This window comes from Notechis scutatus, chromosome 12, assembly GCF_049901735.1.
Source record: "Notechis scutatus isolate UNSWTSFEM ecotype Mainland chromosome 12, rNotScu1.2, whole genome shotgun sequence".
In the NCBI taxonomy this organism is placed as follows: Eukaryota; Metazoa; Chordata; class Lepidosauria; order Squamata; family Elapidae; genus Notechis; species Notechis scutatus.
In genome coordinates, this window is record NC_142020.1 from 14,349,031 (window position 1) to 14,367,378 (window position 18,348).

At 43.3% G+C, this 18,348-nt stretch overlaps 1 protein-coding gene across 2 annotated transcripts in view; it reads right to left on the reverse strand.

The window, feature by feature from the left end:
- The window catches only part of PDGFA (platelet derived growth factor subunit A), a 55,109-nt gene that overhangs the window by 15,279 nt on the left and 21,482 nt on the right, over positions 1–18,348 (reverse strand). For both annotated transcript variants that reach the window (XM_087942199.1, XM_087942198.1), the window contains exons 3-4: positions 3,662–3,766; positions 1,248–1,435 (exon numbers count right to left, since the gene is read on the reverse strand). In XM_087942199.1, coding sequence (XP_087798325.1) covers positions 1,248–1,435; positions 3,662–3,766 — 293 coding nt within the window. The remainder of the gene's footprint in view (positions 1–1,247; positions 1,436–3,661; positions 3,767–18,348) is intronic.

Below are 18,348 nucleotides of genomic sequence, written 5' to 3' on the forward strand. Positions count from 1 at the left end.
CACATAACACCCACACATACACACACACACACACTCATGCACAATTAATCTGCACAACCTAATTCTTCATTTATTCCCAGAAACAACCCCCAGAAGGGGTTGAACGTTCTTCAGTCTGCTGTCCAAACACTTCTATTTGAATTCCACCCAGAAAAACGACAGAGGCAGCTGGTTTCCTACAAAAAGAAACCGCCAAGAAAGGAAAGCAAAGATTCTCGAGAACGAATTTGAAATGCGGTTGACCTCAAGGAAGTCAAAACTGGCCACTCGAGTACACAATAGCCACCTTATCTCGCTCCCAGGTTGTGTGTTTAAGGTGTTTCCTGTTTAGCCCTTCTGTTTGCATTCACATGTTGCAAAGGGCTAGCGCAGAAAAGGGAGAAGCACACGGATTATGAAGCCATGGCACCCAGAAACCAGGGCTAGTGGGAAGCCCCCCAAAAGAATGCTGCACACCCCATGCCCCAGCAAAAATTGCCTCCCAATTGCCTTTTTTTAAGCATTTAGATGCAGAGGTGGTATTCAGTAGGTTCTGACCAGTTCTGGAGAACCGATAGCAGAAATTTTGAGTAGTTTGAAGGACCGGGAAATCCTGCCTCTGACCGCCCCACCTCCATCTCTTCTCTGCCTCCCACTGAGTCCCAGCTGATCGGCTGGGTCTCCTTTGGTTGCCCTGCACAGGAGAATGGAGCTGGAAAGCAGGTTAGTGGGGTGGGGAGGGAAGGGGGATTTTGCAGTATCCTTCCCCTGCCACACCCACCAAGCCACACCACACCCACCATGCCACGCCAACAGAACCAGTAGTAAAAAAAAAAATTTGAATCACACCACTGGTTAGATGGAACAATTGCATTCGTGAATTAAAAACCTGCGATTTCACTGAGATTCATTGCAGTGACATTTTTTCCCCCTAATTTGCCCCATGGAGTTTTGGGGAACCCAATTAATTAATTAATTAATTAATTATCTTGTATGCCACCCATGACACTTGCCTTCTCTGGGAACAAAAAGATAAGGTTTCGTGGAACTTGGAGGGGACATTCAGGCTTATGCCGCTTGCAGCTGTGCAAGGATTCAAAGCTAGTTCCCTGCTTGACTCCTCCTTCCTGCCTAGCTGGGAGCTTCCCAACAGCTGCCCATGTTGAAAATGTGAAGGGTTGCTACTCTGGATGGCGCTCAGGCTATTCTTTCAAAGGACAGATGTGGGATACCCAGCCCCAATAAGACAGCACTCTGCTTCCCCTCACCTTGACATTTCTGTGGTGTATCCGTGAGGGTTGGCACTTCACACTGCTGGTGTTGCAACATCCGGTGCACCGCTTCACTTCCACACAGGGAGGCCATATCAGGAAGTTGGCAGAAGTCGGGTCAATTTGACTCCGAGGGATCTCGTAGATCACCGTCCGCGTCTTGCAGACTGCAGGAATGGCTTCCTCTGTAGAAAGGTGAAATGAGAAGAGTGATGTGGAGTTGGGACTCAAGAATAGCAATAGACTTATATACAGCTTCACAGTGCTTTTACATCTCTCTCTCTCTCTAAGCAGGTTTACAGGTCAGCGTATCGCCCCCAATAATTTATCAACTTTGGAAGGATGGGAGGCTGAGTCAACCTTGAGACAGTCAGAATCGAACTGCCGAACTGCAGGCAGCCAGCAGTCAGCAGAAGTAGCCTGCAGTTCTACATTCTAGCCACTGCACCACCATGGCTCATAATAGAACACTTGCTTTGCATACAGAATGCCATGGGTTCAGTTCTGCTCCATGGTTCATTTGCCAAAAACTGGCCAGAGTTCTTGAAGAAAGGCAGGGAAAATTCAGATGAACCAGATAGCTATTTGGTACTGGGTGCCCATGTTCCTATTTTATCGATTTAAGTCAGGTGCAAAGAATCAGGACCCCATATTAAGTTGCACCTCACAATATTTATTGCTCATGCCTATAGACAAGAATCTGGTCAACTACAGTTCAGTGCTAAATTGGCACCAGAAAAAGGTTAACTGAATTCAGAAGGGGTTGGAATTGAATCATTTGTGGCAACGCAAGGACTCTAGGCTGATGACTCATTTAACTCTGCCCTCCAGCTCTGTCTGTTCTTCTCTTATATTCAATCCAGGAAACTTCTGTCCTGTTCCATCCCTTCATAGGCTGCTTCACAAACTAGGGTAAGAACAAAACCCCAACTTATATGAGCAACAGCAAAAGATCTGGAAATATATATATATTTATAGTAATTTCCCTTCTTTTTGCACCCAACTATATTCGACTTTACTACTCTGTTACTTCTCTGTTACTACTATTTTTTTTTCAACTCTGGTGGCAATTCATTCCCCGAGATGGGATTCTCATCATAGTATATTTTGGCAGTGAATGGATTTGACGTAAATAGGTGGCTGAACCAGTTCCTAAAATTGGAAAGAATCATGGAAGATATTGGTCTTGGCCTGGGAAGAGCCAGATTCAAGTTTCCACTTGATCACCAAAGATGCTCTTTCTCAGCCCAATTCATCCCATAGGTTTCTTTTGAAGGTAAATCTAGAGGACAATCAAACGGATGCCCTGCAGTTTTACAGAAGAAAGGAGGTATACAAAGGCTGTTCGTATTCCTCGTCTTCCTAATCATCTAACACATTAACAGAGTTGGAAGGGACCTTGGAAGTCTTCTAGTCCAACCCCCTGCTCAGGCAGGAAACCCTCGATGATTTCAGGCAAATGGTTGTCCAATCTTTTCTTAAGAACCTCCAGTGTTGAAGCATCCACAACTTCTGGAGGCAAGTCGTTCCCCTGATTAATATTTTTTAATTGTCAGAAAAAAAATATTCTTATTTCTAGGTTCTTTCCTTCATTAGTTTCCATCCATTGCTGTCTTTGGAGAATAGCTTGACTCCCTCTTCTATGTGGCAGCCCCCGAGATATTGGAGCATTGCTATCATGTCACACACACCCCTTGTCCTCCTTCTCATTAAACTAGATCTATCCTCTTCCTCCTCGTAATGTTGTATTATCGGATGCAACTCACTTATCAATTTAGCAATGGAAATTCTGACTGAATGGTGGCTATAAGTCGGGAATTGCCTATATTCTCAACACAGACTCTACATTCTGCTTAAAAAGTAGGCAAGCATGGAACCCAGACGGAGGTACAACAGGTAGAGTCCCCAAGGAATGAAGAATTATGGAACACACTCTGAGAGAACTGAGATCTGACAAGAGGACCCAGGGAAGCAGAAAATCTGCCTTTTCCCAATGGAAGGGAAAGTGAGCCATGAGTCACGGGAAGGGTCAGCAAACACTCCCTCTTGCAAGAGGGAAGTCTTGTTATTCCGTTCATTTTTTGAAGAACCCCAGTTAGTTGCAAATCAGTGAACTGAAAGAACTATCAGCACCACATTCTCTCGCTCAGATTTCACCAGGAGCATGCAGGAACATGAAAATTGAATGTCAGGCATTTTTCAAGGATATTATAACCCTGGAAGATGACCGAACTACTGAAGAAGAAGAATAAAAACACAATAGCATGCACTCTCTTTTCTATTTGTTTGTAAAATAATTTCCTCTCTTATGCTTTTTTTTAAAAAAAATTAAATTCTACACCAGCCACTAAAGTCCTTCCAAAGATTTACTCCCTGCACCTTGGTGCATTTAAAAAAAATAAAATTCTTACCAACGCTTCTTTTTCTGCGAATAGTTCTAGGGTGGTTGTCTTGCAACAGCTTGGCTGAGTGGATGGGGCGAGAGATTAGATTGGTTTCTGCTGTATCATCATAACCTAAAACACACACACAAACACAAACACACACAAACACAAAAAAAAGACGTCAAATTTTCAGGATTTCAGATGAAGGATTACTTTCTTGGGGTATTCGAAAAAAGTGTCATTTAACCAACATTCAGTTCTTTAGCCAGCTTTTTTCTCCACGGGGAATCAATATTTTGACTTCCTGGTTCTTTCTTCCAGGATCATGAATGGTGGTTGAAACCCAGCATCACGAATTCTACTTTTTTTTTAAGTAATAATTATTCTGTAAATGATTGCTTTTCAGATGGGCCATTGAAAAAAAATCTCTTATTATTGTTTACAATGCTAGAACTTTTGTAGCAACACTAAAAGCAGCAACATTTTTCAAGCAAAACTAAGATGGTCTTCCTGTAGGCCAGGGGTCTTCAAACTTGACAGCTTTAAGACTTGTGGACTTCAACTCCCAGAATCCCTCCTCCAGTCATGTTAGCTCAGGAATTCTGGGAGCTGAAGTCCAACAAGTCTTAAACTTGCCAAGTATGAAGACCCTTGATCTATATCATCTACATCTATATATCATCTACGATTTATCTACCGTATCTATCTATCATCTATATCTATCTATACCTATCTCTCATCTATCTATATCATCTATCCATCCATCTCTGTCTGTCTACTCATCCATCCATCCATCTCTCATCTCTCTCATCTATAGCAAGGGTCTTCAAACTTGGCAAGTTTAAGACTTGTGGACTTTAAGTCCCAGAATTCCTGAGCTAACATGACTGGAGGAGGGATTTTGGGAGTTGAAGTCCACAAGTCTTAAACTTGCCAAGTTTGAAGACCCTTGCTGAAGGCCCTTAGATATGGCTCTGATACATTTGGATACGTTCTCGATGAGCTTCCAAAATGATGACATCTCTTTTGAGATCCTTGTGAACATGACTTTTGCCCTTCCTGCAGTCTGTCCAAAAGAGGAAGATTGGGAGAGAAGGAGACGTCACAGAGAATATGAGAAGTGGGGAGAACTGTAGCATCCACCCAATTTTAGCATGGGTTTCATCAAGGATGTGCTTCAGCCCAGTGTCCCACCAACCATCTCATCTCCCCCTACTGGAAAAAAATTGTCAATCCCACATCATGAATTGTCTTCTCTGTTATACCCAATTCCCACCTCTTTGATTCAGTGTCTCCAAGGAGAAGGCCTGATCTAAGACCTAAGTACCATGCACAATATCAATCAGGTGATGAGAAAACCTTCTTCCTTTCCTTGATCACAAACTTTGCCCCTCTAGTTTGTAAGAAGTTCTTCCAGCCTTTGCTGTGCCAGTCGGTCTATGGGAATTGGTTAGTTACTTAGGAATTGTGAGCTGTCCCCTTAAGAGAATGCATCATGGTAAATGTAGTTAAAGGTATCCTGGGAAATGTAGTTCCTGTCACGTGGCTACATCTGTAATCCTGATTGGTCACTAAATTGACCCTTGAGGGGTTGAGGGAGGTTTTCCTCCATTCTTGCCTGGACTCATGAACTGATAAGCAGCTTACCACTATGTGATGGGTTAGGAAAAGAGCCATATTTTACCTGCAATGCTGATATACAAAGGATTGGTCATTGTAGAAGAGCTTCGTCACAAATGTGAGTTATGAAGATACCTGATGTACCAATAAATGCACTTTGTTATGGATGTTTTGTGGAATTATCTATCTGCATCTGCACAGCCACAAATCCACCTCTGTGCATGAGACAGGACAGAAAACAGCCTGCTGTGAACACAAGACTTTCTCTTATATGGCCACAAATTTTGCCCCCTTTAATCATAAGTTCTTCCAGCCCGCTGAGAAAAACAAGACCTTGCCTTGTATCAGAAGATGCACCAACCCAGCTGCACCAAAGCTATGGAAAAGGTTTTGGGACTGTTGCAAACTGAGTATGAACTGAGTTCGTGCATTTATACTTCTTCCATTCAACAGTCTACAATATTCCCCTGTCGTTAAAACATTTGGCAACACATTTTGAAGACTGTTTCAGAGGTAGGGGTCTTGTGCAAATCATGGCTCGGAGATTTATCTCGCACACAAGTAGTATCTGCAAGAGACGACTTTGAAGCTGCCTCCCAAGAGAAACCAGTCTGAAAATATTTGGGAGTCAAGTAACAATCAAGACTTGTTTCGACAGGAATTTTCGACAAAAGTATTTGCATTCACGTCTCCGTACAGCTGGATTTGGTGGCATTGTATGAAACCATTTCAGCACTTTTCTCATATTTTAGGTATTTTATCAGAGAGGTCAGATTTTTGTTATCCCTTTTGGCTTTGGTGCAGACTATGTTTAAGTTAGATTAGGATCTTGATCTCCATCACTCACTCACACTCACATATGCCCATGCCACGGGAAGATGATATTGGGTTTACTAAAGAGGCAGAATTTCTGTCCGTACCATGGATAGGGGGGAAATCGTCCTCATTTTCAATGAATGTTCATTTGCTTGTTATTTGGATTTCTATAACAAGTTGGGCTGAGAGAGAGCGACTGGCCCAAAATCATCCAACCAGCTTTCATGCCCAAAGTGGGACTAGAACTCACTTTCTCCTGGTGATTGGCCCAAAGTTCACCCAGTCAGCTTTCGTGCTGAAGGCAGAACTATAATTCCCCCATCTCCTGGTGAAATCCAGCTAGCTTTCATACTGAAGGCGGAACTACAACTCACCCACTCCTGTCGATTGGCCAACAGTCACACAATCGGCTTTCATACTTAAGGAGGAACTACAACTCCCCATCTCCTGGAGATTGGCCAAAAGTTACCCAGCTGGCTTTCATGCTTAACGGACTAGAACTCACAGTCTCCTGGTAATTGGCTCAAAATCACCCAAATGGCTAATAGAAATCAGAGATATGGCTAAGAGAGAGAGAGAAACCATCACAGGTTCAAGTTTTTTTTCCAATTGAGGTTAAACCTTGGACAGCTCACCTTCAAAGTGTTTCACCTTCAAAGGATGATTCTTAAAGAAAGAGTTGCAAAGAGCTTTTTTGTCCAACCCACAGTTTCTCAACAAATGTTTCCATTTTACCAATTACATGTTCATCACAGAATCCACAGTGCTCTCTGAGCTTGGTTGTTTCTCTTATAAATGTTTCATTGCCCAACTAGAGAACACCATCAGTTCTAGAAAGAAGTGGGGTTTGTGGGATGGAGGAGGATGGTCATGGACCTTTCACGCTCTTTAAACTTGGTTGTTTCCTTGGTCTGGGCCAATTACAGGCTTTAAATGAGAATATCCATGAGATGTGAAAGAAAGAAACGCGTCCTCAAATAACTCTGGACATCTCGTATGCTTAGAGGTACATAACTATTGCAAAATCCAACCACAAGTAGTTAACTTTTATTATATGATAATAATTGGCACAGTTTCTGCCTTTAATGTTCTTTTCAGAAGACTTTATGAGGCAGGTGAGGCTGATTGCACACTCCCATTACCACAACCTCTACTCCGAATTCCTCAAAAGCAGGTTAAGCCAAATGTGGGGTTGTTTTTATTTGCATTGATCTGGCTGCTTGGCTGAACCTCAAGGGCTGAACTTCTAGGGTGGCAGAAGAAGGAGTCAGATGGTGGGATGAAGCAAAGAATTGGAACTAGCCACAAGCTCTTCATAACCTGGACCTAAAACCACCAGATCTTTTGTGGTGTCAGATAGACCACAGTTGGTGTGTACCCTCCCAGGACACAACTGGGCCTACAGCTGATTCTTTCCTGGTGCAAAAAAACCTTGCATGAAATGCCTTTGAGACCCCACCCCCACTCCAAAATCCTAATCTGCCACTACAAAGCAATTGACTTTGGATCTGTAGGTTCCAAAATTCTGAGTGTTGATGTTGATACATCTGGAGAGCATCCTAGTTTGCTTTAAATATTACGACACACTTTGGAGAAGTTGAAAGGAGAGTGAATGATCAAAATATGGACCGGGGTGGAATGGTGTCCACAGCTCCATGCTACAGCTTCAACTCCTGACCATCTGGAGTTGGAGTCTGGAGCAACTCCTGCCCAAAACTCAAGAGAACCTACTTCAGTTCGTGTTGGCACTAATGTGCTGGATGAACCAAGAATGACTTGGCATTTCATGTTTCTTTGAGCCTCCCCAAAGACAATAAACCAAATCATATCCCTGCTTGAGAACTATCATTTAAGGATAACACTGGATGACCTTCAAATAAATCTTAATAACAGTCTGCAATTCATTTTACTTTTGATACAGGGGGCAAAATGTGAAGCAAGAACATACAAAGAATTCCTTCTTGGGCATCTTGTTTATGGCACTCTTCAGATTTGGAGAATTTGAATATTTATTATCCCCTTTTGCACTAATCTTTCTAGTCACAAAAAAATAGATGAAGTCCTAAAGTTTTCAATAAAAGAAAGAAGGGGGCGGCAGCGAAGCAAAGCTTTTCCATAGATGCCGACCTACTAACATTGTCGTTCTAACAGACACCAGAGAAGGTCTGAGAATGTGCTGGAAGATACCTTGAATAGCATCAAGACAAGCTCTTTGCTAAAGAGATAAAGCCAACATTACTTCAGCATTCACAACAGGTGGCAGATTCTGAAAGCTGTAGACTGGGAAAGTCCTCCCTCCTTTGAGGCAATTATTATTATTATGAACTGCTTGTCTCGTCCAGGAAGTTCTACCAAAACCCCAGGCCAAATCGCCCTTTTCTTTCCTTAAAATATGGACCCATTGGTTTTGTTCTTAGTCTCAACGGCAGAAAAATAAGTCTTCTGCCTTTGATTTAGCTTGCCAACTTGTGTCTTTATTGGGTCTAAGCTAAACCTCGTAGCTTTTCCTGGCCTCCCACTGCCAGCTCAAGTCAGTCAGATGTGATTTCTGAGGCAATAAAACTCCCCATTTTAAATGTCTACGGAGATTCTCAATTTAAATGCTCTCCCTGGTTAGTTGGTGGGTTGGTTTTTTTTCAATCTCTCATCCCAGTTTTTCTTTGTTACTCTCTCTCTCTCTCTCAGCCTGAATTGGATCGCGAAATCAAAATGGCAAGAGAACAAGTCACGTATGCGGCCTTGGAAGAAACGTACCCCGATCGGTGGAAGAAATAAATAAGAAAGCAGCCTTTCAAAGCCAGTAAAATCTCCCCTCAGAAATGTGGAGATCCACAGCCTGAGGGCCTAGACTTATGATGTTTAATTACCGCCATTTCATACATGCTATCTTCTTGAAAGTCTTAAAAAATATACGCGATGATTGCACCTTTCCATCAGCGTCGTGACAATGCAGCCTCTGTTCATAATTTTTCTTTCTTTCTTTTTCTTTTTTCTTTTTCAAAAGCCAGGAACAAAATGAAAACACGCCCCAACCTGTTGGAGTTGCCTTGGCTGCCTCTCCATTCCAGAACAAACAACTTTTACATTGAACAATGAGCTTTCCAAAAAAAAAAAAAAAAAAGGCACCTGAAACAGCCACGTCAATCAAAGAACCATGAGAACAAGATAGAAAACTAGGCACTCGTATCATATCAGAGAATGACAACAAAGCTCTCATTTTCTGGTATGATTTGGGCTCGATTTCCAAATTGTAAGATGCTTCCAAAGATGTCCACCTGGACAGACAGGTAAGTGTTCTGACCCAAAGCTTCCTGAGACCCTAATTAAGCACACGCTTAGTCCAAACAACTCTTGTTTTATTTCAACAACCATGTTCATTCCCAGCCCATAATGAGTCCCAACAGTTCCTCGAGATAAGCACACACCTTTCTCTCCTTTGAATTGCTGTCAACAACTAAAGTGCCAAATTAACTGTAAAAAGCCAAATGAAGTACAAAGTCCACACAGAGCTTCAAGGTTTAATCCGAACAGAGCGAACAACATTGCTTCCTGCAAAGGTTTCTCTAACTTTGCACTTCCTTTATCCCTTAGTGGAGGGGCAATCGCCTCCCAGCCTTACTCCTGAGTCACCCCTTTTGTTTCAGTTACTCTTGCCTTCTGGCAGCTCTGTGCACACACACACTGGGAACAGGCTCCCCTTGTTCCTCTGCCTCACTGCTGCCAGACTTCGGAGGCTTGGGAGGTTGCACCCCACTCCCAGATGGTCCTGGCCCCATCTCTGCATTGGATGCAGGACCCTCAACCAAGTCCTCTCCAGGCTCCTGGACTGATCCCCGTTCTTTCCCAGTGTCCGATTCCACTGCCGTCTGTGCAGGCTGCTGGCGAACTACAACAGTAAGTGTGACAATATTTTTCGCTTTGTCATTGTAGTTTTTGTGACCTGCAGCCCAGCTGAAAGTAATCCTGGACGTAAAACCATTCATTCAAATGTAGGACCCGGAAAAAAAAAAGGTGACTTACAACTGGTCCTCGTGCTTACAACCGTTGCAGCATCCTCATGGTCACATGATCAAAAATTGCCGTGCATTTACAACCATTGTGGTGTTTGATCAGGGTGATGGGATTACCACCTGCAACCTTCTCAGATGGCTTCCAACAAGCCTAGTCAATGGGGCAATCCAGATTCGCTTAACGACTATGTGACTCACTGAACGACTGCAGCGATTCGTTTAACAACTGCATTGAAAAAGACAGGCTGCAAGCCACTTAACGACGATCTCGCTTGGGAATGGGAATTCTGGTCCTGATGGAATATTTGTACCTCCAAAAGAACAGATTCAAGGACATAGCGCTGCCAGGACTCCGCAGATGAGCTAGAATCTGGAGTCAAGCTGACCTTGAAAGAAGACAGCAGCAAAGGAATTTTATATTGTTGTCAAGAAAATTGGAGAGGAGGGAGGGAGGGAGGGAGGGAGGGAGGGAGGAAGGAAGGAAGGAAGGAAGGAAGGAAGGAAGGAAGGAAGGAAGGAAGGAGAGAAGATGGATGGATGAGGGAGGGAGGGAGAGAGGGAGGGAGGAGAGAAGATGGATGGATGAAAGAGGGAGAGAGGGAGAAGAGGGGGGAAGAAGGAATGGGAGGGAGGGAGAAAGGAAGGAGAGAAGGTGGATGGATGAGGAAGGGAGGGAGGGAGGAAAGAAGATGGATGGAGGGAGGGAGGGAGAGAGGGGGAAGAGGGGGAAGAAGGAATGGGAGGGAGGGAGAAAGGGAGGAGAGAAGATGGATGGATGAGGGAGGGAGGAGGGAAGCTGGATGGATGAGGGAGGGAGGAAACGAGGGAGGGAGGGAGGAAGGAAGGAAGGAGAAAAGATGGATGGATGAGGGAGGGAGGGAGGGAGGAGAGGAGGGGGGAGGGAGGGAGGAGAGGAGGAAAGGAAGGAAGGAAGGAAGGAAGGAAGGAAGGAAGGAAGGAAGGAAGGAAGGAAAGGAGCAACAAGGTGGATGAATTCAATTACCGTGATGATGGGGGCACCATTGGGAGCAAATAACTTCCACATTGATCAACCCTGGCTCATTGGCATATGATCAATCAAAACAACATTATGCGAAGAACAGAAAAGCACTAAGCCAAAGGAATTAAAGCACAAAACAAGAGAAGGAAACATCGTAAAAACTGGCCCATCTCAAGCGCATTCACCGCATCGCCATAATTTTCCGTCCTTGAAAACCATTCTTGGACCATCCCGTCTACGCACGTCTTGTTCTCTCCTTCATCCTTTCCAATGTTTCTTCTCTCCCTTTCGGAGAACTTCCTCAGCCCTACTTTCTCCCCTGAGCGTTTGTCCTGCTGGAATCCCATCCTTGGCCGAAGTGTCACCATGGGAATCTTCATAGCAATATTGCAGGTGGCAAGAAGCCTTTTGGGGGTTTTTTTGACACTTGAATTCTAGAACAGAACTTCACAATTCTCCAAAGCAAATTCATATGATGATGAAGGTTTGCACGGTCTGATCGCTTCCCCGGTGCCCAGGAGGCCGATTGGTACAATAATCTCATAACACAAACAATGCAAAGAACAGTCAGACTCGGCCTCAAAAAGCACGGAAAAGGAAAGAGAGCGTGACACAGCAAGGAGTTTGGGAAGAGGGCCAGATGCTGTCAAAACAAGGCAGAATGACAAAGGCCCAGTTGCCTTGAACGTTGGAGGAATTCAAACAAATTCCTCCTATTTTCCACACAACAACAACCCAGTGAGGTAGGTTGGGCTGAGACAGAGTGACTGGCCCAAAGTCACCTAGCCGGGTTTCAAGGCTAAGGCCAAGGTGGGACTAGAACTCATTGTCTCCTGGCAATTGGCCCAAAGTCACCCAAATGGCTTTCATGGCTAAAGCAAAACTAGAACTCACCGTCTCCTGGGGATTGACCCAAAGTCACCCAGTCGGCTTTCATGACTAAGGCGGGACTAGAACTCCCCGTCTCCTGGTGATTGGCCCAAAGTCACCCAGCTGCCTTTCATGCCTGAGGCGGGACTAGAACTCACCGTCTCCTGGTGATTGGCCCAAAGACACCCAGCTGGCTTTCATGGCTAAAGCAGAACTAGAACTCCCACTCAGCCACTTTCTAGCATGGTGCCTTTAGACCAAACTAGCTCTCTAGAATCCGAGAAGCACAGAATAATAGTGGGTCTAATTTAACTCTTGTCTGGCACAGAAATCCATATCATATTGTTTGACACCCAACTGCAGGCAAGTATTGGATACAGTCTGTAGTCGGAGGGTGAAGTCTTATTCGCCGTCATCCTCAGACTACAGGCTATCATCAGCACCAGGGAGTATTCTGCTTAGCTTGCAATAGACATTTCGGGTCCTGCAAATAGAACATTTGGGCTGTTTTTTCCCAAGAAGCCAAATTTATTCTAGCATGTAATGGTATGTAAGAATGATCTTTGAAGTCAGGAGGGAAAGCCACAGACTGGACAACTGGCATGTAAACGATATCTCGGTCAAAGGAAGGAGAGTCGGGGGAGGGGGGCGTGGGAAACATTTCAGAAAGGACCCTCTCCAGTTGCCAAAAAAATAAAAGGAAAGGAGGAGAGAAAGATTTTCAGATTGGCAAGATTTTGTTAACTAATGATTAGCCCCTGCTAGGAGTTAGATAAGGATCCACAGAATTCAAAATGAGTTGGATTTAAATTGTTTGTGGCTACGAACAGATTCTAGGCTGGTCCCTCTTTTGACTCCAAATTCTGCCACTACTTCTCCTACAAATTCAACCTTACAATAACGGATAGAGCTAGTAACTGGTTGTGTTTCCTACCTGGACCTACCTTGCATGGTTGACAAGCGTGATTGTAAATGAAATCTTTTCATCATCCTCTATTCCCAAATACTGTCTTCTACTTCTGGATTATGCTATCTAATTTCACTTTGGCCGCATCGCCATTAAATCACATCAGTAGAGAAATGCCTCCCTTCTTACCTGAACAGTTCTTAGAACTTGGAAGTTCTTCCTAGGGTGTTAAAGTCTAGCATCAACTCCCAACAAACCTAAAAAAAAAACCATAACTTTCCATCCAAATTCTCAACAAGGGGAGAAACTGTCTGCCTTCAAGTGTGAAGTAGCTGTGTCCTTCCCAAGTCACACTGCAGTGTAGGGTTCACCTTGCCCGCTAGATATTTTGCCAAGTACAGGTAATCCTCGAAAAAGGAAGCAACCCCCAAATTGGGCTGAGACCAAGACATAGACAGAGTTAGGACAAAAATAAGAACAAAAACGAAAGCTCTTTAAACAAATTATTCAACTTCCTTTTAACTGATTCTTTATTTTAAAACAAGGCAAAATATTCAAGGATAGATCTTAGCCATCAATGAAAACTATACAGTCAAATAATTATACTGCTAAATTAGAGTCCTAAAGTTATCTAGATAATAGAATAACAGAGCTGGATCTTGGAGGCCTTCTAGTATAACACCTTGTTTAAGGAGAAGACTCTACACTGTTTCAGGCAAATGGTTGTCCAATCTCTTCTTAAAAGCCTCCACTACTATTTCTCAAGCTGGATTCTGGTTGATTATTATTTATTTGTTATCGTTTATTAAATTTATTGCCTGCCCATCTTACCACAAGCTAACTTTGGGCAGGTTATCATGTTAAAAAACAGTATATAAATAAAATACAACGATGAAAAATACAATGCACAGCCTTAGGTAAAAGAATGGAATCGAGTAACAGAGTTGGAAGGGACCTTGGAGGTCTTCTAGTCCAACTCCCTGCCTAAGCAGGAAACCCTACACTACTTCAGACAAATGGTTTTCCAATATATTTTTAAAAACCTCCAGTGTTGGAGCACACACAACTTCTGGAGGCAAGTTGTTCCACTGATTAATTGTTCTAACTATCAGGAAATTTCTCCTTAGTTCTAAGTTGCTTCTCTCCTTGATGAGTTTCCACCCATTGCTTCTTTTCTTGCCTTCTGGTGCTTTGGAGAATAGCTTGACTCCCTCTTCTTTGGGGCAGCCCCTCAAATATTGGGAGGCTGCTATCATGTCCCTCCTAGTCCTTCTGTTCTTTCAACAAGACCAACCCAATTCCTGCAACCCGTTCTTCAAATGTTTTAGCCTGTTTTTCTTTCTTCTTCCTGTGAACTATCACAAAAAGATCCTTGGAATTTTCATAATGTCCCACCAAGCTTGAGTAAGTCTAGATCTGTTCCTTCTAGAACTCCAGAAGAGGTCACGGGTCCCTTTCATGAATGGCCCCCATTCTGGATCAGAAGGTGGGGGAGAAATCACCTTTTACACATGGTGCTATCTCACCAATTACAGCAATTCCCCTGATTCAGTATTTTATAGTATCAGCCCGTGAACTTTGGACTTTCAAAAGGGCCTCGGGCCAAAAATGGATTGGCTGCTTCAAGCCTTTACAAAGCAGATCAAAAACAACCTCCAGAAGGAGCAAGCAATTTTATCATTCCACCGCAGTACCACACCTATCAAGTAGTACGAACTTTGGATCATTTGTCGAGATGCCCTGAAATGCTATGGCAGCAATTAAAGCATTCTCTGCAAGAAGAGTGAATAAGGCTACAGGTTGACTTACAATAGTTCATTGAGGGACTCTTCCGGGTTACAAGGACACTGAAAAAAGCAGACTTATCGCTGTTTTTCACGTTTATGACCGTTGCATGGTCATGTGATCAAAATTCAGATGCTTGGCAATTGATTCACAGTTGCCAAGCATCTGGAGACATGTGGAGTTGTCACCATAGGTAGTGTGAGATATGGCAACTAATTGGACCCAGACCAAAATATTAACTTAATTTTCCCATGCTTGCCTTCCATTGAGGACCTGCATACTGCATGATCCAGGAAGAGGGCCGTGAAAATATCTACAGAACCCTCACATCCTGGACATAAACTACTTCAACTTCTTCTCTCAAGACCATACTATAGGGCGAGGGTCTCCAAACTTGACAAGTTTAAGACTTGTGAACTTCAACTCCCACAATTCCTGAGCTATCATGACTGTGGAGGAGGAATTCTGAGAGTGGAAGTCCACATGTTCTGACCCAAACCTTGTTCCAAGGAAACAAACACAAAACAGAGGCAACAGCAAAACCTTTTAATGATTCTTTGCTAATTCCGTTCCTTCTCGGTTAAAAGGCTGATTCAAACTAATTGTCTCTGATAAGAACGAGCCTTGCCAAGGTTGTGCAAGGCTGCCAAGAACACTAGATAAAGTTGCCAAGAAATAGTTCAAACACAAAGAGTCTCCAAACACCAACCAAGAACTTCGGAACGTCCACCAAGCTTGAGTGCAAAAACTTCTTTGCTTCCTGCAAAGAACTCCGGTTTCTCAGCTGGCTTTTATCTCTTAAGGGAGGGGCCATTACCTTACAGCCTTACTCCCGAGTCACCCATGCTGCTGCAGCTGCTCTTTCCTTCAAGCAGCCCTGCGCGCACGTGCACTGGGCACAGGCTCCTCGGGGAACTCTTCCTCACTGCGGCCAGCCTCCACAATCTCCGAAGGCAGCACTCCACTCCCTGATGGTTCTGGCCCCATCCCTGCATCCCACGCAGGCCCCTCATCTGAGTCCTCGCTCTCCGAGACCTCAGCCGTCCGCAACCTGCTGCCGGCAAACCACAACAACACAAGTCTTAAAGCTGTCAAGTTTGAAGACCCCTGCTGTAGGGAATTGCATGCCAGAACAACTAGACCAGGGGTGTCCAACCTTGGCAACTTTAAGACTTGTGGACTTCAACTCCCAGAATTCCTCAGCTAGCTTTGCTGGCTGAGGAATTCTGGGAGTTGAAGTCCACAAGTCTTAAAGTTGCCAAGGTTGGACACCCCTGAACTAGACACAAAGACAATTTTCCCCCACGCCATCACTCTGCTAAAGACATAATTCCCACAGTATTGTCTTATGCCTAAGGATATCTAATCACGTAGTAGGGCTTTACTACTATTTTTTTTAATTATTTGTTTTATTTATATAACATGTAAAAATTCAATTTCAATCGAACAGTGTGTTGTCTGGGTACAATTGTTTTTAAGAAATCATAATCAAAATATTTATAAAAGTATTCATCACAATCATATTAATTCTATAATAATGATAAAGTTTTACTTATCTACTTTAACAAATCTCCTTCATAACATTAGTCCTTTTTATATCTCCATATTTCTAACTTCCTTTTTTTATTATCTAACCATTGGTGAAGTAAGTCCCATATCAAGAAATATTCAATTTCTTCTTCTTTAATTGTAAATGTTCGTCTATCCATTTCTAAAGGTCTTTATTACTATTATCCTTCTTATCTTTCCTGTTACCTGTTTCCTTAGCTTCTTCCAACTATCACTTTGTTGTTTGTATCTTATGATTTGTGTTGATTGCTTTTATTTAATATCTTATCACTATTACTTTATGTCGGTATTTTATGATTTATGAAGATTGTATCTGATGATTATGATCATGATTATCACTTGTGGCTTGTATGTACACAGAGAGCTTATGCATCAGAGACAAATTCCTTGGGTGTCCAAACACACTTGGCCAATAAATAATTCTATTCTATTCTATAAATAATTCTATTCTATTCTATAAATAATTCTATTCTATTCTATAAAGAATTCTATTCTATTCTATAAAGAATTCTATTCTATTCTATAAAGAATTCTATTCTATTCTATAAAGAATTCTATTCTAGAATGAAGAAGAACCACAAAGATGATTAGGAGACTGGAGGTTAAACATAAAAAGAATGAGTGCAGGAATTGGCTATGTCTAGTTCAGGTGTCAGCAACCTGGAGCTCTGGAGCCACATGTGGCTCTTTGGGCCCTCCGCTGTAGCTCCCTGTTGAGTGATCCCACCACTGGCTGGCCCCGCCACTCGCCCTTCCCTATCAGTCACTCCTCACCTAGCCTGAGAAGGTAAAACTCAAAAAACAGAAATGGGAGGGAGGGAGGGAGACCCACTTTCCAAAGAAAACACCAGGAGCCACAAAACCTGGGTAGGCGTGGCGGGGTCATGTGACTGGGTGGGAGTGATATTGACTTGACCACGCCCACTCAGGTTTTGTGGCTCTCGGTGTTTTCTTTTCTGTGGGAAACAGGTTCAAATGGCTCTGTGAGTGTTTAAGGTTGCAGACCTCTGATCTAGTTAATGAAAAGAAGGACATGGAGTGATATAATAGCCGTGTTCCAGTATTTGAGGGGCTGCCCCAAAGAAGAGGGAGTCAAGCTATTCTCCAAAGCACCTGAAGGAAGGACAAGAAGCAACGGATGGAAACTAATCAAGAAGAGAAGCAACTTAGAACTCAGGAGAAATTTCCTGACAGTTAGAACAATGAATCAGTGGAACAACTTGCCTCCAGAGGTTGTGGATGCTCCAACACTGGAAGTTTTTAAGAAGAGATTGGATAACCATTTGTCTGAAAATGAGTTTGAGCAGTGGATTGGACTAGAAGACCTCCAAGGTCCCTTCCGACTCTGTTATTCTGTTATTCTATTCTATTCTTCTGCAGCAACTAGCTAGCAAGCAAGCCACCATCCCTCCTACTCCTGTCAACATATAAGGCACCAAACGTAGAAGTGTAAAGTCGCTCCTTGGCTATACAATAACTTCATGAAATATTTGAACTGAGGTTACCTATAACATTGTGCAATACATGGTAGAACTTTGTCCTCATGGATCTTGGATCCCTATTTCTTTACATCAGCATGATTCCAGCTTTTTTCTTTTTTTTTTAAAGGCACTCTGATGATCATTTTTCAATTACGGCTGTGGTTCAGCCAGCCTTTAATTTTGAGCATATTAGACTTATATACAGCTTCGTGGTGCTTTACAGCTGTTTACAGAGTCAGCCTCTTGCCCTCAACAATCTGGGTCCTCAGTTTTACTGACCTTGGAAGGATGGAAGGCTGAGTCAATCTTGATCAAACTCCTGGCAGTGGGCAGAGTTAGCCTGAAACACTGCATTCTAACCATTCTGCCACTATGCCTGCCTGCCTGCCTGCCTGCCTGCCTGACTTCCTTCCTTCCTTCCTTCCTTCCTTCCTTCCCCTTCCCTTCCCTTCCCTTCCCTTCCCTTCCCAAGCAATAGCAGACTTATATACTGCTTCACAGTGCTTTCCAGCCCTCTCTAAGCAGTTTACAGAGTCAGCCTCTTGCCCCCAACAATCTGGGTCCTCGTTTTACCCATCTTGGAAGGATGGAAGGCTGAGTCAACCTTGAGCCTGGTGAGATTCGAACTGCGAAATTGCAGCAGCCAGCAGGCAGCA